At 38.4% G+C, this 27,661-nt stretch overlaps 1 protein-coding gene across 1 annotated transcript in view; it reads right to left on the bottom strand.

The window, feature by feature from the left end:
• The window catches only part of LOC143404181 (myomegalin-like), a 69,616-nt gene that overhangs the window by 18,362 nt on the left and 23,593 nt on the right, over nucleotides 1-27,661 (bottom strand). Inside the window, 11 exon segments of the mRNA XM_076862472.1 lie at nucleotides 166-318; nucleotides 956-1,179; nucleotides 2,183-2,234; nucleotides 3,266-3,501; nucleotides 5,022-5,520; nucleotides 5,523-5,549; nucleotides 6,618-6,734; nucleotides 7,667-7,859; nucleotides 8,690-9,122; nucleotides 14,195-14,427; nucleotides 20,403-20,491. Coding sequence (XP_076718587.1) covers nucleotides 166-318; nucleotides 956-1,179; nucleotides 2,183-2,234; nucleotides 3,266-3,501; nucleotides 5,022-5,520; nucleotides 5,523-5,549; nucleotides 6,618-6,734; nucleotides 7,667-7,859; nucleotides 8,690-9,122; nucleotides 14,195-14,427; nucleotides 20,403-20,491 — 2,256 coding nt within the window.

The raw sequence follows: 27,661 nt of genomic DNA, 5'->3' as shown, positions 1-27,661 counted from the left end.
TTACTTATGTTCTATTTTTTTAAAATCAAATACAATTAGTGCAGGAAAGTGGTGTCTTGATTTTTTTCTAGGATGTGATGCACAATGGTTTCTATGTTCACACCTTTGTCCCTGAAGGAAAGTCCAACGGGCAGCTGAGGAAGAGGAGATGAAGCTACTGCATACCTGGATGGGCCTGGTTGGCCTCCTTGGGGGCATTCAGGGGAGTTGGCAAGCTGATGGGGTTGCTGCTGGACTCGGCCTTAACCCCCTGTGAAGCACTGGTTACTGATGGTTTAGAAGACAATACAGCAGAAAGACTTGAATGATGGGTGGAATCTATAAAATCCATAAATGAAAGAAAATGATGTTCTACAGAGAGCTGGAATCCTGGCCTTATATTTAACTAGGGGTACCAGGCCTGGGTCTTGCTGTCAGAAAAAGCTCCAAGCACAGGCACTTTTGCAGTGTTCATTTTCTTGCTTGCAAATAGTTCCTTTAGTGAGGCATCCACTTCAGGGGTTATAGTGGGGCTCAGAGCCCTGAAATGATGAAATCTATACCTCTAAAAATATCAGGGAAGACTGGCAGCAACTGTGGACACCCACAGATACTCAGGAGATACTGCTCAGGAACTGCAGCAAGATCACTACAAGAGAGACGAGATGTTCAATCTTAAAGAAAGATGTCTATCAGATTCAGTGAAGAAGAAAAATCTTCCCACCATCTTCTCATTCTGTGCACTACAGATTGCCTTGAGTCCAACAGCAATATATGCTGATGGGTAATAGGGTGACATAGTAAATTGAAGAGTCAGGAGCAGAGCAAAGTCCCTAGCCCATGGGAGCCTGTGCTTGGCACTTGGTCCCAGAACCATGTTCAGCCTGATACACACCAAGGCAGAGCCATAAGGCCTGGTTTCCTAGGTCTCTGCTCAGTCTAAATAGAAGGGCACCTCTCAGAAAGTAGAGACTACCTGAGTGACCAGGTGAAGCTTTCTTCTCTTCACAGTGTGTATACTCGCTGGCTATGTCCATGTCAGAGCAGGCTTCCAGCTCATCAGATAAGAAGGAGGTGCTGCTGGGAGAACGGTGGAAGTCAGACAAGGCATGGCTGCTGGGGGACAAAAGAGACCGGGCGTCCAGCTTGGCCTGCAGGACTTCAATCACTTTTTCCTTCTCCTGCAGCTCCCTGCTGAGCCTGGTGGTAGACAGCAGGTGAAACCAAGTTCTCACAGTCCAGAAAGTCCTGACTAAGGCATATGAGAAAAAGTCATGTAAGCCAGGGGGACCATTCTGCATATCACAATTGAAATAACTCATTTCTAAGTGGGGCTGGAGGGCAGGTAGGAGACAGATGAAGAGTGAATAATAGTTACCCAGCACACTGGCCACATAGTATGCTCAGGACCTGAGGAGACAGTTATCTAGGTATGATAGGATCTCTGAACAACTGCAGCCCAAGAACTGTTTCTTATCTCCAATTAGACCAGTATAAAATTGAAATTGAGCATTTAAAAGCATTGAAAAAACATTGTCCCAACATCTAAGACTACATTAGGTAGAATCATCTAGTTGATTGAAATGTCTGTGACAGATTAGAAATAAAAACCCAAATACCTTGACACCACAGTTACTTTGAGGCACAGTTGTATCACAGACAGCTCAAACTAGTGGCTATAACTTACCCTTAGCACATATCTTATAGAGCATTGTAAGAAGTGACACATTAAAAAATGGTTCCTGAGGCATCGTGGCTTCCCAGGGTGTCCAGTCTCTTTCACTGGGCCTCTTTCACTAGATACGGTATTATGACTCCTTCTTCTCCAAGAAAATTGGGTGGCCATTAAGCAAGCTGTCTCTCTAACTTAGGGCAAGCTAACCTTGTAAAAAGCTTACCCTGGTCATTAAATACACAGGGGGGGAAGCAGGGAAGGCCCCTGGGAAAGGTGAGAAGACTCCTGAAACCTATTTAGTTCACTTGTAAGTCATGCTAATTCTAAGTTACGAAGCTTAGAGAATTAATGTGTCCATGGAATTATATCAAAAGAGAAGAAAGGATTTGGTTAAAAATAATGTTAAGATGTTCAGTGAATAAATTAATTAATTACATTCAGCCCCCCCACCCAATTTATGAAGTTGTAGCACATTTGACCCCTTGGGCCCTAGTTCAGATGCCTTTATAAGATTATTTTCTGAATTACCTGAGGGCCAGTGGCTCAAATTCAGCTTGTTCTTTCTCATTTTTATGATCCTCTGCAAACCAAATTCAGAAAGAAATAGTAAGAAATTAAACAGATCTCATTTCACACATCATAAACTCAGGGGCCTATTCAGACATGGAATACTGATTACTCTACATGTGTGTCCAGAATAATTATTTTGAGGACCTCAGTTGTGTCTTTGTAGAAGTGAGGTGGCAGACTCAACTGAGTTTGCTAGGCAGACCTTCCCTAACCATTGTGACTTTGTCTGCCCTAAATCATGGCAAAACTTCAAAATATCTTTTGCCTCCGTGATCACGAGATACCTCCTAGGTGCCCTCTCAAATACTCCAGCCTTTATGTCCTGCCATAGACTTCCTCCCAAATACACAGCTATGTGTCCCACTACTGCTCTCATGTAGAACCTACTCTTGTCTCTGAGGAAATGACAGCCCTGTTCCACCTTTGCACCTGTCACCAGTAGAAGGACTGGTTTGTCCCCCAAGTCTGAGACTGCTATAGTCCTAGGAAATTCTATGTAACAGGTTCTATAATAACCAACATATCCCTTGAACTACCATAGCCACTGCCTTCATTATGTCCAAAATGGCTTTATTTATATTTGAAATATATATATATATATATATATATATATATATATATATATATTATGCAATCAATTAAGAAACAGAAACAGATGACAAAAGGAAAAGTACTTTGCTCAAAGCAGGTTGATGGCAGCACCTAGGATGAACTTGCATCTTTCAGTTCTTAATTCAGGACTCTTCATTGTAACAGGGCCCTTTCATCTCCCTCTCTCTTTAACATTAGATGGATGCTACCTCCTGCCTGAAAGGTCACATTCAATATGTGATAAATTCTCTGCAGTTGTAACCATGGCATCTCCAGCCCTGTATGTTCCTCTTGGTACTCCTTGCTAGGCAGTCATGATCCTGTAATGGCCCACAGGAGATGAAATAAATTGCACCTTGGGATAAAATTGTGCAGTGGAGGTGTGGTGGTTACCTGGGCCTGAACTGTGAGAGTGACTGAGAGTATTCCAAAGTCCCATGGCCTACTTACTGGTGCTGAGTTTGCTGGTAAGTCTCTCAGTCAGCTGACTTCCCTGGGCAAGTTGCTCCCGGAAGCTCTGACCCAGGTAGTAGTCAATATCATTGCTCCTTAGGAGATCCTCAAAAGTTTTGACTGTATCTTTTGCATGCTGGGTGAGAAGATAACAAATACCCCTCCCTTCACGTATTTTTTGCCATAGGTAGGATAGTTCTCAGGCCTGATCCTGAATCAGGGAATCATATTTTCTACAGGAAAGAGAAGAGAGAGAGAAAGAGAGAGAGAGAATGAGAATGGGAAAAAATGAAAAGTTATAGGGGCTTCCTTAGAGATTTCAGAGAGGATATACCTAAGGAACTCCCCCAAGAGAAATTCATATAATCATTAGGAGGTATTTAAGAATAAATGCTATTCTGAGAAACTACTGCATAAAAAATTAGTATGCCACTGTTCTTCAACTGTTTTATATATATTAGACATATGTCCAAAACTAAATCATAAATTCTGTGAAAGTAAAGACAATACTATATGGTACATCTCATACAGCACCAGTATAATGTAGGCTCACGATAGATACTCAATAAACACTTAAAATCACTTAATCCTAAGTTACATAGGACTTTCCATGTCTTTTATTTCTTCTATGCTATGATACTGTGGCAGACTGTAATTTACAAAGATGGCCATTATCCGACCTCCAGTCCCATATGCTCTGGTACAAAGATGGCCATTATCCGACCTCCAGTCCCATATGCTTTGCCATTTCTTCCTCAGCATTTAGAGGTTATTCTCTACTTTTTTAAATCTTGGAAGGCTCTATGACCATTTTAACCAAGATAATACAGTGGAAGTAACATTGTGCAAAGTCTGGTACTAACTCTTAACTGACATGGCAACTTTTACTTCCTGCCTGAGATCTCAGCTTTCACAAAGAAAGCACTCTGAGAACACCACACTATGAGAAGCCAAAGACAGAAGGAAAGCCCTGGACAATAAGAAACCCTGTGAAGAAAGAGAAGCCAGGGAGCACTGACTCACTAGACACGTAGAGAAAGAAATTGTGTCCAGCCCAGTGAAGTCTTTCTGATTATTCCAGCCTTAGCTACCATTTGATGGCAGCCACGCAGGGGCCCTGCTGAGCCCAGTAAACCCACAAAACCATGAGAAATGATAAAGCTACTATGTTGTAAAGTGATGATTTAGCAATAGATAAGTATGACAAATACCAAGATGGATGTCCATCCAGTGTTTTTCAAAATGAAATTTCAGTAACAATAACAATTATGCAAATAGCACTGAGCTTAATGCATGTCAGACACTATTTTAAGCACTTGCATTAATTCACTGAAAGCTACTAACCATCCTTTGAGTTGGCCTCTCTTATTATCCTCATTTAATAGGTAAGCAAATAGGTTCAGAAAAGTTAGGCAAATTGTACAACTAATAAGTGACAAAGCTAGGAGTTAAACCCAGATAGTCTGAATCTAGCTTTCTACTATCTCATACTAGATAGATTACAGTAGATAGACAGACAGACAGATACTTTAAATATATCCCTAATAGAAAATCCCAGCAACCTGGTATCTCCCAGACACTGGGTCACCATACAATGTACTAATGATAGCCGATAATAAGTATCTTCTCAGACTTACCACCACTTAAATAAGTGCTTTCTTACTATGTTGATATGTTCTTCATTCAAACTACCTAGGTCACTTAATTCCAAGCACAAACTTAGACATCATCAATCAAATAGTGCCCTCCTTACCCAGGCCACGAGGCTGATCTCAGCTCCCTGGCCAGCTTCCCTTCTATTCCGGTTTTTGGGAGCAGAGCCTCCAGCTGGGATACTCTCTGGACAAGACTCTCCAGATCCTTTTTGGCCTGAAGGCCTGGAAGGTAGAAAGCCCCAGTGCCATCAGACAGCCACCCCTCATCCTCATCAGTGACACTATGGGGTGAAGACCCCTCAAGGGTGCCAACAGCCCTTAGCTTTCAGGGTCTTTCCAGACTAGATGAATAATCACTTGTAACTGAGAGAGACCGGACACGGCTCTTGAGGATCTGAATGACCTTGTTGGCATTCTGCAGCTGGGCTTTCAGATCTTTAATGTCCTTTTGTAGAACAGAGATGTTTTCTGACTTTCCATATGCCTGGGACTCTTCCTGCTTCCCTAGCCGACTCTCTGAAGGCTTCTTCCCAGGAGGGTGAGTGAGGGCTGGACCCAGGCACCCTTGTTCAGAGCTCAGCACTTCCATGAGTACATGTCCCTGAGGCTGTTGTGCTCCTCACATTCTGAAAGACAGAGACAAAGACATCTTCCTGAATACAGACTAGACATGCTACTGTGGTCATTCCCTTTTCAGGGAATAGGTTTGGCCATAGGAATAATAATTAGTGGAGCAAAATTGAGGTAGTACTCTATTCAACCTGGTTCTGTACCAGTATTCAAACCTAATATTTTATATACTCCCAACAGCCCTGCAAGTTAGGTATGGATGACTTCCATTTTACTGACTCAGAGATAAACTAACTAGCTCTAGATCATTCAGACTAGCACATGGCAAAGCCATAATTCAAATCCTCCAATGTCATGTATACGTCCCATACAAATTGCTGCCTCTTAATTATGACATTAACTTGGGCCTTTATTAAATAGCCATTTTACAATGATAGTAGTTTTATTAAATAACTATTTTAGCAGTTGAGGAAACTGAAGCACAGAGAAATTCATAAACTGAAATTTGAACCAACTAGGCTTGCCCCAGGATTTCTGCTCTTACCTGCCAGACTACTCTGCCTCAAGGGAAAAGAGATGGAAAGTGTTTTTCTCCTTTTCTCAGTATTAACTAGGTAGGGGTCCCATGACTTTTATAAGGCAAAACAAAATATTTTTTAAAAATGTATTGCTTACATAACCCCAAGAGCTCATCTATTCCCTTCTTTCATAAGTAGTCCTTGGTATTTTTTTCTATAATAGTGATACAGATAGAATGTTATTTTCTTGAGAGAAGTATGCTAAAAGTTAATTATAGAAGGTGAAACTCATATTCAGACTCATTTTGTAGCAGAGTTCTCTACATTTCCTGTCCTTTTCTGGTCCTGGGTCCCTTTCAATCACAACTCCCCAATCCCTACTAATCAATAAGGTATGGGAATAGCCTAGGACCACTGGAACAGGAATGCATATAGCTCTCTTTATAGGAGTGCTCTCAGAAAATATTTGCTCAGTGATTGAAGGGAAGAGATAGAAACCTCCACTCAGCCCTCCTTGCATTCCTGTTCCAATGGTCCTAGAATGGCAACCAAATGTGACAGCTGACCCTGGGGCAGGCAGGTGAGTCCTATACCCTATGATCTTACCAGGGCTGGTGGTCTCCTCACGTTCAGCCTCATTTTCACTTCGACCACAAGTCTCATAGCCCAGGTCCTGGAGATCCACCTGAACCTGCTTGCTGTCCTGCTTCACCAGGGATTCACCTGCTCAAGAAGTAACAGAAAGTATTACAGAGTATCTGAATTTCTCACATGTTCCCTGAACTTCTGGGGCATACACCCTGACTTTTAGGGGCCGGGAGGTCAGATCAAGTGTGGAATATATGTTCTTTTGATTGGGGGCAGGAGAAGAAATCACCTGCTCCAGGCAGGATTTCTTTGAGGATGAGCTTGTTTTTCACTGATAATCTCATTTCTGACAACCTAGGTTGGGACTAGAAACTTGTAAGTTGGATATTCAATACTATCATCTCTGGAAGCTGCAGTGAGACTTGCAAGTCCTTTATCCACAGGAGTTCAGTAAATATTTAAATGGGGCTGAGCTAATGTAGAGTCCCAAGACATCTAGACCTGTATTGGCCAATAAGGTTGCTATTTTATATTAAATTAATTAAAATCAAGTAAAACCTAAAATTTCCAAATTGCATTAGCCATATTTTATATGTTCAATGGACATATGAGACAGATATATATATATATATATATATATATATATATATATATATATATATATATATATATATGTTTTCCTACCACTACAAAAAAGTTATATTAGACAGTGCTGATCTAAACCAATAATTATTATACATTTTTAAAGAATATGTTATAGTACAAAAAAATAAAAAATAAAAGAGAACCAATTACACTGAGAGAGGAAGGCAGTTTACTCACTATACCAGAAATTAGCAAACCTAGATGAGTTTTCTCCCTATACGCCCATTGCAACCTTGAAACTTTGCTTTCTTCCTTTTTCCCCTGCCATCTTCAAATTGAAATAAAATATCCATTTCCACAGTTCTAGCACTATGGTCAGAACTGAATTTGTTTTGAGACTGGAGGGGGAAAGAGTAAAATCTGCAAAACCTCTTTTCTTAGGAAGAACAAAGACACTATGATAGTGAGCTTCCAATACTTACTAAATATGGCTCTGTACTTCTCCAGCTGGTTTGCCTGGGCAAAGACAGTGGCTTCTGAGATCAGTAGCTTCTCCTGAAGGTCTTGATAGCATTGTCTGCACTGAGCCAGCTGAGAGCGCAGGTGCTTGGTAGAACCACGCAGGCTAAATTCTGATTGAGGCCTAGCATCCTGGGCCTGAGACTGGTTATTCAACTGTAAAAGGGACCAATACAGGGATCAGGACAGCCTGAGGCCATCCCCCCTACCCACACACACAGTGATAGCCACTTCCCCTTTTTAACACTGTGGGTTATACTCATGTGTCTGTCAGAGTACTTGTCACACCATTCAATAGTTACTTGCTTTAGACAGAGCTCCTAGAGTTTCTAAAATGTTTTATTAATCTCTGTATCTATAGCACACAGCAGAGTGCCAATCAAGTCTATAGGAGAGCTCTCAGAAAATGTTTGCTCAGTGATTGAAGGGAAGAGGTAGAAACCTCCACTCAGTCCTCCTTGCATTCCTATTTCAGTGGTTCTCTCAGAATCCTCTATATTCTCCATTGACTGAATCCTCAGCAAAGCTAATTCCCTTAAGAGAATCCCAACATCCCCTTGTGATCACAGACACCTGTAATGAAGTGTGATGAAAATAGAAGTTGATAAGAAAGAGATGTCATTACACACCATTTGGGATGCTTCAAAATCTGATGGATTCCACTATTATGGCAGTTACATCCTATTAAAATTATTTGGGTTTGTGGCCATTTTTCCCCACCGTATGATGTCAAGGGCAGAGATGAGGTCTTATTACCCACTGCTACTGCTGAGATGTTACCTGGAAAACTAACAATTTAGGAGATACTCATGAGATAATGTAAAAACCTTTCTAAAACTGAATGGGTAGTTTTATTATTACCATCTCCCTCCCTGTAGCACAAAGCTGCCCTTCCTTTATTACCTCCTGATAGACAGTTTAAGATAAAAACTGATATCTCCAGGTCTTTATCAAGTATTTTTCATTTCACCCATGCCCTTGCTTACTTGGTGGATATCCACTGCCAGGGCAGCCCCAAGGTCAAGGCTCTGGGGCCTGGGGCTGGGCCTTGTGGTCAACTCCTCCTCTTGGCATTGGTTCTTCCCAGGAGAACAAACCAGGTTTGTGTTCATTCTGTCAATCTCCCTGGTCAAGTGTTCAAGGAGCTCTGGAGTAAGTTTCTTATTCCCTTCCTTGCTGCTTAGTACCAAGTGTTCCTTGAGGAGGTTGATGATGTTGTGAGCATTCTTCAGTTTTCCCTGGAGCTTTCTGAACTCAGCCTGAAGGGTATTCTCATTCAGATCCCCTTTGGCGACCAGAGTCTCCACCATCACCTCGCCTTTCTCCTTGTCTTCCTCCATCTCCCATCCATCAGACATTGCTTCTCCCATCTGCTCTTTCAGCTCTGCATTCTCAAAGCAAAGGCTCAATATGGTATTCCTACAGAAAATATACATTCAGAGAACAGATCTGGTCTTGGCCACAGCTCTTTATAGCCCCTTTCACCCACATCTCAGTCCACGATAGACTCAGGGACATGCCAGGGCATGAAGCAACCTCAAAAACCCACAACAACATCTTTATTTTATACATTGGAACACCCAGAGTTAGGAAGGGTGAGAGACAGCCCCACACCAGATACTTCCAACAGATGTTTGATGGCAGTGCCATCACTAAGATCTTGGTTTCAAGATCTACAGTCTATTTTTCTTTACTTGTCCAAATAGCCTGTTTTCTAATTCTCAGTGACCTCTGGAAAACACAGAGGTACTTACACTATTCAGTAAAACATTAGAAGGAAATGGCCTATGACAAATTTGTTATTATGGATTCTACAGTTCTATTATTTATCATCCATTTTAGACCACTGAATGATAAATTGTGATCTAGGAGCTGGGCACAGTGGCTCACACCTCTAATCCCAGTGACTTGTGGGGCTGAGGCAGGAGGATTGGAAGTTCAAAGCCAGCCTTAATAAAAAATAAAAAAGGGCTGGGGAGGTGGCTCAGTAAGCACCCCTGAATTAAATCTCCAGTATCAAAAAAAAATTGCATCTAGGAACACATAAGAAAGAAACAATACTAATTAGAGCTACAATAAAACATAAACATATAATTATTTGCTATAAGTCTGGCTCATGTGATAGAAGATAGTTTTCATGAGAGCAGAAATCATATCTGTACAGTTTGCCCTGTATCCCAGGGTCTCCACAGGTGCCTGCCATGTAAAACATTCCTTCACACTGTCAACAAAATAAAATTGACTAAACTAATTTTCACCAAGACATTCTAGCTTTTCCCTTATCCCTAATAAACACTTTTCTGGGGTTGAATGGAAGCTATAAAAAACATGGCTTTCACAAAGTAATTCACTTAACCTCTTGGAGTCTCAGTTTCCTTTTAGATAAAATAAAAATTATGACACTTTTTATGAAAAATAAGAATTATAACATTAGTAGATAATAATGAAATTACAGGATGTGGTTAGCTCAAAATCCACAACAGAGGAGTCATTCGATGATGTTGCAACTAGCTGCAGACCTGAGGAATATTAACATCAAAATCCCACAAGGTCCTTGTTTAAAAGGCTCTTAAGCTAAGGCCTATGAATTTGAATTTTACTTAAGTTCCACAGGTGATTCTTAAGCACTGAGAGTGCTGAGCTTGAAGAGGGGAAAAAAAGGTAATTCATGGCCTGAAGGATCAGTAGTCGGCTATGTCCCTCAACTAGATTTCTCAGAATCCTGAAGTCTTGGGCCTTCAAGCAGAATTACTCTGGTGTCATTTAGGGAAGAAAATACTTTAGGACATTGAGTTCAGAGCATCCATGAGACAGTTCTTCAATGGATAAAAAGGGACAGGATGTTACCAAAATTTGGATGAAAGAGGGAGAGAGGGGGACACACATATAATATAGAAAATAATATTTAATATTATAACTATATTTTGGGGTAAACACTAATGTTTTCACAGTATGAAGTAATGAAAGCATGCTCAACAAAATCTTGAAAGGAGTGGCTAGGTATTCGATTCTATCTTCTACAACATCAGTATTTTTTGAGGTCTGATGGAGAGAAAAAATCAGTTTCAGAACAGTAACTCTGAGGAAAAAGGAAAATAATCCACAAGGATACGTAGGCATGGTGTGTAGAATCAAAAATAATTGTTCTGCTTACCTCAACATTGTAAAAGCTATATATGCTAGCCTCAGGCTAGCATCATTCTAAATGGAGAAAAACTGAAGGCATTCTCTCTAAAATCTGGAACAAGACAGGGATGCCCTCTCTCACCACTTCTATTCAATTTAGTTCTTGAAATACTAGCCAGAGCAATTAGACAGACAAAAGAAATTAAAGGCATAAAAATAGGAAAAGAAGAACTTAAATTATCACTATTTGTGGAAGACAGGATTCTATACCTAGAAGATCCAAAAGGGTCTACAAAGAAACTACTAGAACTAATAAATGAATTCAACAAAGTGGCATGATATAAAATCAACATGAATAAATTAAAGGCATTCCCGTATATCAGCAACAAAACTTCTGAAATGGAAATGAGGAAAACCACTCCATTCACAATATCCTCAAAAAAAAAAAAAAAAAAAAACTTGGGAAGCAACCTAACAAAGGAGATGAAAGACTTATACAATGAAAACTACAGAACCCTAAAGAGAGAAATAGAAGAAGATCTTAGAAGATGGAAAAATATACCCTGTTCATGGATAGGCAGAAATAACATCATCAAAATGGCAATATTACCAAAAGTTCTCTATAGGTTTAATGCAATGCCAATCAAAATCCCAATGGCATTTCTTGTAGAAATAGATAAAGCAATCCTGAAATTCATATGGAAAAATCAAAAGACCCAGAATAGCAAAAGCAATTCTAAGCAGGAAGTGTGAATCTGGAGGTATAGTGATACCAGATTTCAAACTGTACTACAGAGCAATAGTAACAAAAACAGCATGGCACTGGTACCAAAACAGGCAGGTGGACCAATGGTACAGAATAGAGGACACAGAGACCAATCCACAAAATTACAACTTTCTTATATTTGATAAAGGGGCTAAAAGCATGCAATGGAGGAAGGATAGCATCTTTAACAAATGGTGCTGGGAAAACTGGAAATCCATATGCAACAAAATGAAACTGAACCCCTTTCTATCGCCATGCACAAAAGTTAACTCAAAATGGATCAAAGAGCTTGATATCAAATCAGAGACTCTGCGCCTGATAGAAGAAAAAGTTGGCTCTGATCTACATATTGTGGGGCTGGGCTCCAAATTCCTTAATAGGACACCCATAGCCCATGAGTTAATAACAAGAATAAACAAATGGGACTTACTTAAACTAAAAAGTTTTTTTTCTCAGCAAGAGAAACAATAAAAGAGGTAAATAGGGAGTCAACATCCTGGGAACAAATTTTTACTCCTCACACTTCAGATAGAGCCCTAATATCCAGAATATACAAAGAACTCAAAAAATTAAACAATAAGATAACAAATAAACCAATCAACAAATGGGCCAAGGACCTGAACAGACACTTCTCAGAGGAGGACATACAATCAATCAACAAGTACATGAAAAAATGTTCACCATCTCTAGCAGTCAGAGAAATGCAAATCAAAACCACTCTAAGATACCATCTCACGCCAGTAAGATTGGCAGCCATTATGAAGTCAAACAACAATAAGTGCTGGCGAGGATATGGGGAAAAGGGTACACTTGTATCTTGCTGGTGGGATTGCAAATTGGTGTGACCAATTTGGAAAGCAGTATGGAGATTCCTGGGAAAGCTGGGAATGGAACCACCATTTGACCCCGCTATCGCCATTCTTGGACTATTCCCTGAGGACCTTAAAAGAGCGTACTATAGGGTTACTGCCACATCAATGATCATAGCAGCACAATTCACAATAGCTAGACTGTGGAATCAACCCAGATGCCCTTCAATAGATGAATGGATAAAAAAAAATGTGGCATTTTTACACAATGGAGTATTACGCAGCACAAAAAAATGACAAAATCATGGAATTTGCAGGGAAATGGACGGCATTAGAGCAGATTATGTTAAGTGAAGCTATCCAGTCCTTAAAAAAATGGCAAATGTCTTCTTTGATACAAGGAGAGCAACTAAGAACAGAGCAGAGAGGAAGAGCATGAGGAAAAAATAAACTTTAAACAGAGACGAGTGAGGGGAGGGAAAGGGAGAGAGAAGGGAAATTGTATGGAAATGGAAGGAGACCCTCAATGTTACACAAAATTACATATAAGAGGTTGTGAGGAGAAATGGGGGGAAAAAACAAGGGAGAGAATTGAACAACAGCAGATGAAGTAGAGAGGGAAGATGGGAGGGAAGGGGAGGGGGGATAGTAGGGGATAGGAAAGGTAGCAGAATACAATAGTCACTAATATGGCATTATGTAAAAATGTGAATGTGTAACCGATGTGATTCTGCAATTTGTATTTGGGGTAAAAATGGGAGTTTATAACCCACTTGAATCAAATGTATGAAAGATGATATGTCATGAGCTTTGTAATGTTTTGAACAACCAATAAAAAAAATTAAAAAAACAGAATTGTTCTGTTTGTAACATCTCAACTAAATTCACACATGCAAAAGTTAATCAAAGCTTGTGCTTTAACTCAAGTAGAACTTAACTAAAGAATTATTATAATTCAGTGTGAAAGAACTAACATTTAGAATGATCACCGAAGTTTTAAAAAATCATTTGAAAAAATACATAACAGAAGAAAGGAGCAGATTTAAAAATCAGGAGCCAGGGGTCTGGCTATGGACCATTATGCAATCTTGAGTAAGTCATTTAGAACTTCTTAGGCCTGAGTTTCCTTAACTATAAACATGGACAATGGGCTGGATATCAAGGTCCTCTTCAAATGTTGATGTTATTCAAGGAAGTTTAAGTGATGTGTAATATAGAGGGAAACCACAGGATTTGAATTAAAAATTGTACATCTTATAGCTGTACTCTAAACAAGAGTCCTCAGGGGTGAATGATTAAGTGGATTATCCCTATATCAAAATATTCTCTGGGCATCTTTTGACAAAAAGCTGCTAAAGACAGAGTAGCCAATCTAGTCAATGAATCAGATATTTTATCATTTTCATCAAGTTAGTGAAGCAGCAGAGATTATTAAAATTGCTATTCCATGATTCGAGTACTCCTTACTTCTGCCAGGGAACTGAGTTGGAGAAGCAGGGACTTCTATATAAATACCCCTATCTTGTGAAGAGCTGCGGTTCTGCATAAGGCAGTTAAACTTTGGGGGCAGAAGATCCCTTATGCATTCCAATCAATGACAAAAGTTATCACCATTATCCATTAACTTTGCTGTAAAGAATTCATAGAAACATCAATGCATGGATCCTGGAATGTGGATCCCATAGTCATGTAGCAACACAAACATCTTGGTTGCAGCAAGGCAAGGCCCTGGCTGTGGTGGTAGGGACTTGTGGTCTGTAGGCTCCCCTTCCCTGGAGAAAATGTCCTACCTGATGTGGGACACAGAGGAGAATCCCGCTTCCTCAATTTGAGCCTTTATCTCCTTGAGTTCCCCTTCAGCTTTTCTCTTCTCCTCTAAGTGCTGGTGGATCTCAGCCCTCAGGTGGAGCATTTCCTCCTGAAGACATATGTTACTGTCCCCTCCTACTGGGGATGGAGGGGAAAGAGATGCGTTCTGGGTCTCCACGGTTGCCGAGATTTTCTCCAAAGCCACCTTGGTAAGCTGAAACAAAAAAATGGTTTAAAGAAATTAGGTCATATACATAAAATAATGTTAGGTCATTAAAGAGGATCCAAAAGAAATATGAGACCACAAGAACATCCTTCAATGGAAGCAACAACAAGAAGACAAAACTAAAATGAACTCTAAGGATTTTCTCAGTCATAAGGGTCTTGGAGAGTGCTTTGGGCAAGGAGGACACATCTAGTGAGCAGAATTGTTGCAAAGGGGAAGAGAAGGAGAATACACAGAAGGGTGAGGAAAACACAAAAAGTGCTCTCTTGCTCTCTCTCTCTGTCTCTCTCTCTCTCTTTCTGTCTCTCTCTCACACACACACACACCCATAAACACACAAGTTTTAATTAAGTCTGGTGTCTGTGGATGCGGTGATTCCTTTTTCTGAGAGGTCAGAGTTCCCCAGACTCTTCTCACAAGCCAGGAAGCTTCACAACACTGGAATCCTTGAATCAGAAGATCATGGCTCAAAATTGCAGGGCTCAATGCCCAAGGCCCTACCTGGAACTTAGATTCCAGGAGATGAGCAGGAGGGCTCAGGGTACTCAGGAAACAGCAGCAGTCCTCACAAAATTAGAATAATGGTGGAGCTACAGAGTAAGCTTTATTTCATTGACAGCAGGGGAATCATTTCCTAAACTACTGAGAAGCTGAGGTGAAGCCCTGTTCAAAAGCCTCTATTCCTTTTTGGTTATTTCACTTGTGCCAATATTGTCAGCCAAATTCTCTTTAGGAATTTAAGCATGTAAGAAGAAATTAAGGTAGAAACAATTTCCCAACACCTTTCTTTTTCTTAAGAATCCTCTTCAAGTTATTCCTCAGTGTTTCAATTAAAGCAAATTTTACAGTGTTTCCTCAAATGGGAATTAGTAAACTTTTAGACTTTCTTTCTGTTCATTTGCACTCATCTCTAGTTGTTTTTCATGCTTTTTAAAGTGTAGAAATCAAAACACAAGTATGGCAATCTACTTAGTGTATGATTTATTTTAGAACAAGGATTTCCTGCCTGTCTAAATTAATTTCAATATATCTCAATGTCACATTGATTTTTATTTTTCTCTCAGTGGCAGCATTTGAAGTTACTTACCTCCAGGTCAATTCTAATTCTCAGTTTCCCACCTCTCTCCCACAGCTATGTCTGAGTCATGGTTTCTCTCTCTCTCTCTCTCTCTCTCTCTCTCTCTCTCTCTCTCTCTCTCATATCTATAAATTTGTTATTTGTACTTATCACTTATAAATTCATTCTAGCTATACAGAACCATTTCCTAATTATCAAAACCATCAAAATATTTGCTGTGTATCTCTATAATGTGTAGTGGTTACACAAGTAGGGATGATTTATTGAATTAGTTATATGCTTTACACCTTCATTTAAGTTACCAATATGTTAACAGAATAAGATACAGGGTACCTTATGTGGATCAATGATTGGAGCAGCTTGGGTTGGCAAAAAGCAATTGACTTTTGCTACTTCCCATAAGAAACCATGATAAAATCTAAGCCACAGGTTTGTGGTGGAGGTAACTCATAACATGCTATGCAAGTGGTGTTTAGTAAGGAGATATGCACCTGTGTCAAAGAAAGAGAAACACACACAAAGCACACCATCTCTAGGTACCCAATTGTACATGGGTTCTGTGAGCCTGATATCTGGCAGACTCCTGACAATATTTATCCCTACAACTCTGCTGATCAGCTTAGTCAGTTTGGGGGTCATCTCCACATATGCCACCAACCATTTGTGACAAAATAAAGGACATGGTACTGGATAAAACTACTTTGCAAAATTTATGGCTCTACCTCTCATTTAACTGTGTTATCTTTCAATATAAACCCTTTCCAATTAACATAACTAAAACATCACCATTAGTCTTGAATATGGGTACAATATTTATTATCTTCTAAAACCCAAGGATTCCTTTTGCTTAAAAATAATGTCCAACTTTATAAATCTACCTATTTTGTGTGTGTATGGTACAGGGGTGCTCTACCACTGAGCTACATCCCCAGCTCTTCTTATTTTATTTTTTCATTTTGAGACAGAGTGTCACAAAGATGCCAAGGCAGGCCTCAAACTTGCAATCCTCTTGCCTTGGCTTCCCCAGTAAGTGGGATTTCTGGTATGTGTCACCATGCCAAACAAGTTTAACTATTTTTAAGTACCATCTGTATGTATGATACCTTACTCTATTGGTTTCAATACACCGATTTTGTTAAAGAAAAAAATGACGACTCAAGATCTAATTTTTGCTTATGCTAATTTGGGTTTTCATAGTTCTATCTCAAAGATGGCTTACATTGACTAAACTTAAAATTTAAATATAAATATAATTTAAATGTCAATGTATGAAAAGTGACTCAGAAACTAGCCTTTTCATTAGTTTTCAATCATTTAAGAAAAGCAAATATTTCTGCTCCTTCCTTCAAACAAACCCTGAGACTTCCACTATGTGTGGCAGAAGTATGAATCCATTAAATCTATTTTAGCTATGTCTTTCTTATAGATATCTTCTTCAACATTACCTAATTCACTTGTGCTATTGTTTCCATACAATTCAACTTTTTGGGTGCTGAGTTCCTATTTGCCCTGCAGAGGTTTAGTGCAGGAACCTCTCTCTTGCTTAAATAGAGTTGTTCTGTTTTTCCCTACTGCTTCACACCTCTCACAATGTAAGTCAGTTCCCAGGCAGCAATAAGTGCATTAAAAACTAGCTTTCCCCAGATGCACAGCGTCACTAATCTTTAGGGAAATGCAAAATAAAACTGCAATGAGATATCTCCTCACACCTGTTAGATTGGCTTTTATAGAAACTTAGGAAAGAAAAAAAGATATCAAGCATTAAGATGCCAAGAAAGGGGAACTTGTACATTGTTGGTAGGAATGAACTTTAGTATAGCCACTGTGAAAAAAATGGTATGGTGACTCCTCCAAAAACTAAAAATAGAATTACCCATATGATCCAATAATTCCATTTTTGGATATTTATTTACAAAGAAACTGAAATCATATTGTCAAAGGATTTCAGCATTCCATGTCTATTGCAGCATCATTTTACAATAGCCATGATAAGAGGTCAACTTCTCAACAGAGAAGTAAGTAAATAAAGAAAATATGATGCTCAGGGGAGAAATCCTGTCACTTGGAAGATTCTGAAGTCCTTCAGGCTAAGAGAAATAAACATGGCAAACAAAGACATATATTTCTTGATCTTACTTATAGGACTTAAACGTGGAATCTATAATAAAGTTGAACTAACAGAAGTAAGGAATAGAGTGATAATACCAGAGTGAGGGGGGATACAGCAGGAAGTTGTTTATTAAAGGGTACAAAGTTTTGGTTAGACTTAAGGAATAGGTTTTGAAGTTTATTACACAGCAAGATGACTACAGTCACTAATAATGTATAATTCCAAAGAACTAAGAGTAAATTTCAAATGTCTCACCATAAGAAACCAGGGTGAGGTGAGGTGATGGATATATTTATTAGCTTGATGTAATTATTTCACATTTTATTTTGTATAGTAAACATCACTTTGTACCCCATAAACGTACATAATCATGATTGGACAATAAAAATAATATTAGTTTTTTTAAATAGCTCTTCCTAAAACATCACACTTAGTCTACTGACTTCTCTCCTTTGCATTTGAATCTCAATTCTTGATCAACTTTTCTCCATTGCAAAGTTAAAATGAATAAAGCAATGATTGATTACTCTAGTTTCTTTAATGGAAATTTCCTAGGTGTTTACTGTAGATCTTAATCTATTTAAGATTGCAATTTTGGGGGAGATATCTAGGAGAAATTATCATCATAGCCAGACCTGAAGCTTGCTTAAGTACATGAGTCAAAAAATAAGGAGGAAAAAAAACTTTCTTTGGCTAAAAGGTGATTCTTGCCCAGGAACCCAAAGTTGGATATGTGTACCAGGGGAAGTATATGGATGCTTGAGTGAAGAAGGGATTTTGGTGTCAAGAATAAGTCTTAGTTTCCAACAAGGAGAACACAACCTAATAAATAAGCAACCATTTTCCTTTTTTTTTTTTTTGGAACCATTTTCCTAGAAAAAAAGCAAATAATTTTTTTTTTTGAGAATCTGGACACAAAACACAGTTATGGCAAAGCAAGCTTTATTTAATTGAAAGAAACAGAATCACAACTGTAAACTCCTGAAAAATGAAGTAAACTTACAATGACTTCACATACAAAGGTTTCTTCTCCCCAAAGCTAAAGATTGGTTTTTTAAAGAAAAGGTGATAAAAAGAAAAATGGTGCTTACCCAAGAGACTCTTCATCCAACAGGTATACACTTTATCTATCATGAGTCAAGCCCTAATCCAGAAGTGTGTCAATTTAAAATTATATTAGGCATCTCCTATGCCAAGTAATATTGCAAGCACTGCAATATGCCCCAATGTAAAAGTCCATTTCCCAGCTGGACTGACCTTATCAAAATAGGGTATGGTTGTATTCTCCATGTTAGGCTACAAAAAAAAAAGCTATGGAAGAAATGACTTTATAAGTCAGTTTTCCTATAGAACTTGTACTACCAAAAATAATTTATACCATGCAAATCAGAATCTGAATCTCCTTACAGCTGTGCTTCCTGCTTATTTATTCTAAATTAATCCCATCCCACAGTCACTAACCATCAGTGACCAGCTGCCATCCCAAACTAGTTGTCTTAAAGTGAATATCTGTTCATTCTGTAGGTTCCTTTCTCTTACTGAAGATCCTCAGTGAAATCAGGGAGTGAAGGGCAGAAGCATCTGTACTGAGGGGCAGTGGCTTGCACAGTTAAATTCACAACCTTTGGTGAGAAGGACTCAGAAAAAGATATTCAAGCAAAAGTAGTGGAGCTGATGCAAAAACTCAAGGGAGAAGTGAAGGTTAGCTATGGTTAAAGCAACAAAAAGGGACTCTTGGTAGAAGGGAAATTCTTGAGGACGTATTGTGCCATATCCTGTAAGATTTGGGGACTGTTCACTTGGGCTCCTTTCACTGGTTTATTAAATTTTTCCTCTTTTTCTTATGCAGATGGTGTATAGACAGACCCAGGCATCCTCATTTTCCCTATAGGTTTCCTCATAGTCCTCAGGAAGCCATCACTGGGGAAGCCTGGCTGCTTTTGCAGAAGGATTTCTATCAGGGATCTACTTTCTCTGCAATAACTTAGTTTCAGGCATCGTCCTTCTAGAAGATGCAACAGTTAAATGTCACTGGGCAAGGCGGAGACTCTTAGGAGTTCCAACAAGTGTTGTGGGCTCACTATCAGTGATAATCTCTGAGGTCCAGGACATTCACTCTTGGACTTGAGAACGTGCTTTCTCTGATAGTGGGTGGGCACTGTGTTTCAGCCTTGGATACCAAGTTGAGGCTTGACAGGGGCTTGCTGTTGAAGGGCCATCTGCTGGTCATTGACTTAGTCACAACCTGGGTAGTCTGTCAGGTTGCACTGCCAAGTTCTCTTCTATATGAGACTCCATTGAGAAAGATCCCTGCTATGGAGACATTCTGATCCTCTTGGAGTTTCTCAGCATTCTCCCCATGCAGGTCCTAAGCCCTGCCACCTCCCCAAGAAGCCCTTCGATGTCTCCCTGTCTTCTGTGGTGTGTTTCAGTTACAAAAGCCCAAGAGGGGAAGTATCCATTGTCTTGTAAGTAAAAATTCTTCTGAATCTATAGCTACAGACAGTAAATAAAGGCAAAAGTGGGTAGGAAGAGGAAAGAAGTAGAAGAAAAACACAGAAGTAGTAAAAACAAAGGGGTCTATTAGAGAAACTGACAATGTGGGTTGGAGAGGCAGCTGGGATGCTCAGGGAGGACAAGCAGCAGACTGGGAAGTGGTTTATATAGAATGATGTCTTCTCACTTTAGGAGCACAAAGGCTGTGGGAGACCATCAGACCCCAGAAGGGCTGTGTACCTTCCACCCAGGGAACCCCAGGGCCTGACACTGACTTACTTGCTGGTGGCTGTTGTGTGCAGCCTCCTCCTCAATACTGTCAATGAATTCAGTGCTGGCATCTTCAGTGTCATCCCCTGCAGCTGCACCTGGAAGTAAGTTCAGAAGAGAAAGGTGAGTCCCTTCACAGATGGCTTCTAGACAGCAGGTAAAATTACACTCTTTGCCATCCACCTCTGATTTCTTTCTTTCCCCAAGTGCCTGGAATCCTAGCCATAAGGGAAAGCAGAACCAATCCTTCTTAGTGTATTTGCAGTAATTTTTTACTAACTCTCAAGCTTGTACAGATCTATAACCAAAAAGCTTGACTGTCAAGAATTATTACCCTCTTATCTATTTTTTAAAATTCTAAATGATTCCTTGTCCTGGCTATGTAGCAACTTTTTCTTCTGTAACATGGGCCAAACATAACTAATATTTCCCCCCCCCCCAACAAATGCTAAGAGTTTCCCTCATTTCCTAGGGATTAAGGCAACCCAGTTCCTTTCCCACTTTTCCATTGTTGTGATCAACTATGCATAGACTGATGACATCTCTGAGGTTCTCCCATCTGGGGGTCCTGTGTCCTGGGAAAGACTCAGGTCTAGTCCAGATTTCAGACACAGAATGATACTGTTTCCTAATTCCCTCCTCTTTCCCTCTTCCCCATGTCTCTCAAACTCTGTTCAACGACAACATCCTTTGAATGGAGGGTTTTTTTATACTTTGTTCCAATAAGGATTAATCCATTCGTTCATTCCCCAATGTACACAGTCACCATGTACACAGTCACCCCACAGCACAAACGTCCACACCCTGCTCTAAAGGACAAATCACTGCCATTACTGGTCTAGGCAGCTAGTGGTCTAGGGCAGTGCTGACCACAGAACCTTCTTTGATGATGGAACTGTTCTTTGTCTACAGTACCCAATAAGTAGACACTTGTCACATGTGGCTATTAAGCACTTGAAATGTGACTAGTGTGACTTAGAAACTGGATTAATTATTTTACTTAAATTAATTTTTATTGGTATAGCCACATATAGCTAGTGACTACAATAATGAACAAATTTAGAGAATTTCTTCTTTTTTACTTTTGTTAGAATAAAAGACTGTCCATACTACTTTAGATCAATAACTGTGCCCATTTTATAGTTTTATTTTATCAAAATACCAAAGAATATCTCCTGTGCCACCCTGTATCTTACAGAACCTACCCAGGTTAGAGAATCTCAAGATCTAGTTCTGACCCTGGACTCAGCAACCAATCTGTTAAAGTCCTCTTCATACCACTCAATAACCCTGGCCTTAAAGAGATTAAGTGGCTTGTCCAAGGTTACCCAACTAATCCTAACAAGTGTGTCTGTACCTGTCAAGAAGTGTCTGTACTCTTAGGATCCATTCATTGTTTCTTCAGGTGATAAATCAGACCTTTATTTTTGCTTCTTCTTGCCAAACCAAGGAGCTTCCTCCTGAGCTCAGATTTCCATAAATGAAAGGTTCTACATGAATAATAAGTATTCACTGTCCGAGTGGTTAGCCCTCTCACCTATTCTTTCTTAAACCTGAATTCTTACTCCCCATCCTGCAGATGAGATGAACAGGGGCAATTTGTATTTAGATTCCATTTCTTGGCATCTGCAAGTTCATGTCAGAGAATTTACAATGGCTCATGCTGACCTCATCAAGGTATAAAGGTAATTAGGCATGCTGTTCTAACAGTTTAATTTCCCTGATCTTTTGGTGAATGTTATTTAATCGTGGACCAAGGCAGGATCCTATTCAGTAAATCCCTCCACAAAGAGAAACCTCTAACAATGAGCATCTTAATCGGTGGCAGACAGTGTACAGCGGGGATTTCCAATACTTATTATTTCAAACTGGCCCCAGAACTCTCTCACCCAGGGCACTGGCTGAATAGAGATGAATATGTTCACCTCTACTGAGAGGTGAATGCTCTGACTGCTTCAAAACACTAAATGATAATTCACTGAAGGACATATATATATTATGCTTACTTTGGAGAATCTTTCCCTGTACAATGATAGAGATCATCATCTTATTTTTCCTGTGTGTGTGTGCACACGCACACAAATTAATTGTCCTACTCAGTGAAAGATTAAGAAAGCATATTTTTCCGTTGTTTTCCTTTAGAACACTGAGCTAGAGAATGATCCTGTAATTCAAGGAAGCTCAGCTCTGTTAGATCCAGATCTTTGTCCCGTACCATTCTTGGTGGCTTGCACAGCCTATGCTAAGTCCCCATCCCAGGATGATTCCTTTATTAGGTTCCTCAAGTGGAATTAGGAAATGTGACTGTCATGGGTCTTGAAGTTGTTTATGTGACACTTTTTGCCCTCCACTTACCTTTGAGGTCCTTTCTGATGCCACATTTACATTTCTAGATAATGTTCATTTTTAATTCACTGGGGGGAGGACAGGATGTGTTGGTTCTGACTTCACCAGAAATTAGAGAAAAAGGAAGAATGCCCATCTTACCTCAACACTCTACCACACAGGGATTTTATTTTTCTTTCCTCCTTACCCCCCAGAATTCATTCAATCTGCTGTAGTTACTTTACGGCAGTTTTAAAGTTGCTTACCTTTTACCACCTTGAATTAGAAAGCTGAAAACAATTTTTGTTTGTTTGTTTGAGGACTAGAATAAAGCTGAAAATATTTTATAGAAAATGTTGGAATAAAATGAAGATATCTTATATATTATATCTAAGTGTACATTAGTCATCCATCTTTCTGTTATAATTTACATTTTTTAAAATGAATGAAAATAAAGAACCTCTTTTGTGGGGAATTCCCTTTTCTAAGCTTTTTACATGGTAAAAGAAGTCTATCTTTAGAACTATCTTGGACTTCTTTAAATTTCTAATTTAAATGAAAGTTTCTAAAACTTTTTATACTGATGAGTCTTCTGCTTTTATGGATAAAAATATAAAATAAACTGGTCTGTCACTTTGAGAGGCTCCAAAATCTAAGAATCTATTCATTCATAAGTTGACTCAATTCTCCAAGATTGTTTTACATGTTTCATGTTAACATGAAAACATGCCTGCAATCTTAAATACTTTTATTTGAGGTTTTGATAGAATTGTGGTTCTTATAATATTCTAGGCTCTGAACTACACAAAATAGAGGTGATAACAAAAGGTCCATTATCTAGATCTTGAAAATTATCTTCTACCATCTATTCAGTTCTACAAAATAAACAAAATAACCCTCTAAAAGGGCTGGGGTTGTGGCTCAGTGGTACAGCGCTCACCTAGCACATGCAAGGCACTGGGTTCAATCCCCAGCACCACATAAAAATAAAAAATAAATAAAAATAAAGGTATTGTGTCCAATTACAACTAAGAGAAATATATATTTAAAAAAATCAGGGCTGGGGTTGTGGCTCAGTGGTACAGTTCTTGCCTTGCCAGCACATACGAGGCCCTGGGTTCAATCCTCAGCACCACATATAAATCAATACAATAAAGGTTTTGTGTCCAACTAGAACTAAAAAAATATTTTTTAATAACCCTCTAAAATGTAACATGATAAAATCCTTTGGCAACAGTTTAAGCATTCTGCAACCATAAGGTCTTCTTTGGCAAGGAAAAAATTCTTACTTTTATAAAACTTTTTAAATTGAAGATAAATTGCATATTGAGAATGTGGATTTTGGAGCCAGTCGAGGTTTGAATTATTCTTTTGTCACTAGTTTTGACTTTAAGCAAGTCATAACCTGTCTGTAACTCAGTATCCTCATTTGTTAATTAGGGTTAATGTTATCATCCATTCCATGCAGCTGTTGTGAACTTCAAAGGGTTTGCTAATTTTAAAGTGCTTAGAACAGTGCTTAGTACAGTATGTCCTCAATAAAGCTTACCCTCAGACAGTATTGCTGTTTATTATTGTTGTTGCTGCTGATAAACTTTTATTTATGGTTTTCATGGAGTTGTGGTTCTTACAAGATTCTAGGCTCTGAACCACCAAAATAGAGGTGATACCAACATGTCCATTATTTAGATCTAGAAAATAATTTTCTATCAATTGAAGTGGTCCTTGGACTAGGGCTAACTAAACTGAAGGCCACATAATCTAAATGTAAGCAGAAGAAGAAAGTTCTAGACCTGATGTTATTAACTGGATGATCTTGATTAATTCTACCTGTACTTCTTCACTTATGAAAATCGGTTTTCCTCAGCAAGATGCTTGAAATAATACTTTGTGCTCTTTCTGCTTTCCAGGACAGTTGAAAAAGAATCGAGTCATCAGCGAAATAGGATGAACTCTTTTGGAAAGGTGCCATACAAACAGGATTCACCAGCAGTAAATTATAACTGTCTTGAAACTCCACCATGCAAAATAAGCTTTACAGGAAAATTCACAAAGTTTAATTTTAATTCTTAGTAAGGAGTCCAAACTGGGTGGGGTCAAGATCACTCCCCCTACTCTATAATCATTATTTCCCCTATAAGCCATTTATATGGGATCAACAGAAAAGAGATAAGACATTTTAGTACAACAATCAATAGATTGATTCCCCTGTGGAAAATAAAAAAGATATGACTGTTCTCTACTTTGCTCATAAATCTTTAAGAACTAAACCAAGAACATAGCAGGGTTCATATTTTACTAATCCTGAAAGAGGATTTTAAAAGCTAGTACTTGACAGCATAAGTTTGCAGTGCCCAGTGTTCTTTCCCTCAGTGCCAGGTCCTCTCCATCCATCTCTTTCATTCTTGGACACTCTGCTGTGTGCTCATTAGCAGAACTCTCATACTTTATGTCATGAACCAACCATCACTGACTTAATATTATGATGCTAGATGAAAGAACCAAAGGAGAACATTCTTCTATCAATTTTATCTGCATCTATTCCCTTCAGGGCCATAAGAAAAAGTCAATATTCTATGTAGCTCTCCATAGCCTCTACTGAGAAATAAAATTCTTTGTCTAAACAGATGCTTGTTTTGGAACAGCAGAAAGCTGCTGTCTGCAAATCAAGCCCCTTTATGGAATACCTTTGTCTTTAAGTTGCAACACATCTCATGCAACCTGGAGGCCCCTGACCCATACAGTATTCAGAAAGCACTGTTTTTAAGTGGCTTTACAAAACTAAATTAAAATCCAAGTCAATTTTCAGGATATGAAATATCAACAGAGTTTTGGAAAACATTTTTACTTTTTCAAAAGGGTGATTATTCAATGAACTAGTCACTTATCCTTAGGATGACCAGTATATGTGTAAATTAGGACATCCTGGAGAGAAAATATGCTCACTGGACTTACTCTGTAAATGTAATTCTGTAATGTTGAGGATTTCCTCCCGCTTATGGTCTCTTCTTTAAAGAACACAAGGCTTTTCTAGGAAGATTTAAAGAGACAGCACCAGCCATTATAACAGTGGATCCTCAAATCCGTCCTGCTTTCTCCTAATCTACTTCAGCAAGGAGAATTAAGAGAGGATTTTTAAGGTAAAGCAGCCAATTTCAGTTTTCTGGAGAAAAGTGTAACACTGTCTCTTTAGTGTCACTTCATTGGGAGGAGAAAAATTCAGGTTTCTTCTTTCTTCCTTTAGTAAAGTAGTCATTCCAAAGAGCCTTACTTTGACTTGGAATTTTAGTACAATGATCAATAGACTGATTTTCCTATAAAGGAAAAGAACAAAAGATAAGTATCCTCTACTTCTTTTCTCATAAATCTTTTAAGAACAAAACCAAATAGTTTCTGTAGGCCTTTGATATTTTTATTAGATCAGTAACAATTTATTGTGTCTCAACTAAAGTAAGCTGGAATTCTAACAGTTATATATAAAAAGTACACTCTCCATTTTAGCACAAATATTAATACAGATTAACACCACAGATCTATGAAGAAATTAACTTTCAAAGAAAAATATACAGCTTAACTTGGTGGGGAAAGTTCTAAAAATAATTTAATGCCAAGTTTCTGATCATTTAACATGTAATTTTCTTTTTCATCTGAAGTTATGAATCACTTTAAGCCTACAAAATTTAAAGTGATAAAAGCAAATAAAACTTTGCTTTAAAAAAATTAAGCTAATAATGCTGCATGGACAGTGGTGGGAATTCAGGAGTTATAAAATATACTTGCATGTATATATACACACCTCTAAAGTGTATAAATTGAGCGACAAATATCTTAGAATAATGACTTTATAACTACAAAAAGCAGCACCTCATACTCAAGTACTAAAAAGCAAATCTACAAGAATTTGCCATACAATTAGACGTTCTCCATGGAAAAAAGTTTATTTGGTTCAAGTACTTAGTCCTACTCTTAATATTTTAGACCAAACATTTTCTGATGCTGCTGAACTTTCTGTTTTATTCTTTCAATTCTAGCAAAGGAAAACAGTATAATAAAGATTTTTATTTCTGGAATTTGATTTTAAACAACAAAAGGGAAGTAACACAAAAATAATGAGTTTATCACTTTACAAGTGTAAGTGTTCTTACTTGAAATCTGACAAAAATTAGCATTATTAGTTCAACAGTTTTGGGTTTCCCTTCCATTTCCCTGTTGGAGGCAAATGATAATGCTAATTTTTTATTTGGTGCACTCATCCTGGCTCATGTGATTACATAGAAAAAAGCTGAGAACTTACCTTCTATCAATACTCAAAGACTATGTAAAAGTATTACTTTATTTTCTAATCATAATAAAATGTTTTAATAAACCTATAAATGGTGAAGGAGTGGCTTAAATATTTAAAAATGCATTAAGACTCAGAACCTACACTATAGAAATCTGTCCAGCACACTACCTATTAATTTGTCCCTTCTCTTTTTTTTATTAGAGTTACCATAAATGAGCTCCATTTTTTCAGCTGTTTTTTTTTTTCCTGAGTACAAATGATTCTATACTACCCAAAGGAGAAAAGCATCCCAAGCTTTAACTTAAGAGCAAGGGAGAAATATGTGCTTCTATCTCACAAGATGTTTGTATTTGAAAAAGAAAATTCATTTCATTTATTCTACCTTTTGTACAATATTTCAATATAAGATGAAAAATGGATTTCAAGTGTGTGAGTTACTGATTTTTTTCCCTAACTTCATAGACATTTTGTCCCTTATCTGGAGGATACTGGCTACAGACTTGCTGAATACAAGGCCAGCTAGTATTAAAGAGACAACTATCTCAAGTGTGAAGATTATGTGGCTCTTTTATAAAAACACCAGAAAACAATGCCTTTACCCAAACAATTGGATCTAGAGACTTCTGTTACGAGCTCAAGGAAAGCAAAAGTACTAAAA

Source organism: Callospermophilus lateralis, chromosome 7 (genome assembly GCF_048772815.1).
Source record: "Callospermophilus lateralis isolate mCalLat2 chromosome 7, mCalLat2.hap1, whole genome shotgun sequence".
Taxonomy (NCBI): Eukaryota; Metazoa; Chordata; class Mammalia; order Rodentia; family Sciuridae; genus Callospermophilus; species Callospermophilus lateralis.
The sequence above is the reverse complement of the archived record's forward strand: the minus strand, read 5'-3'. Positions and strand labels throughout refer to the sequence as shown.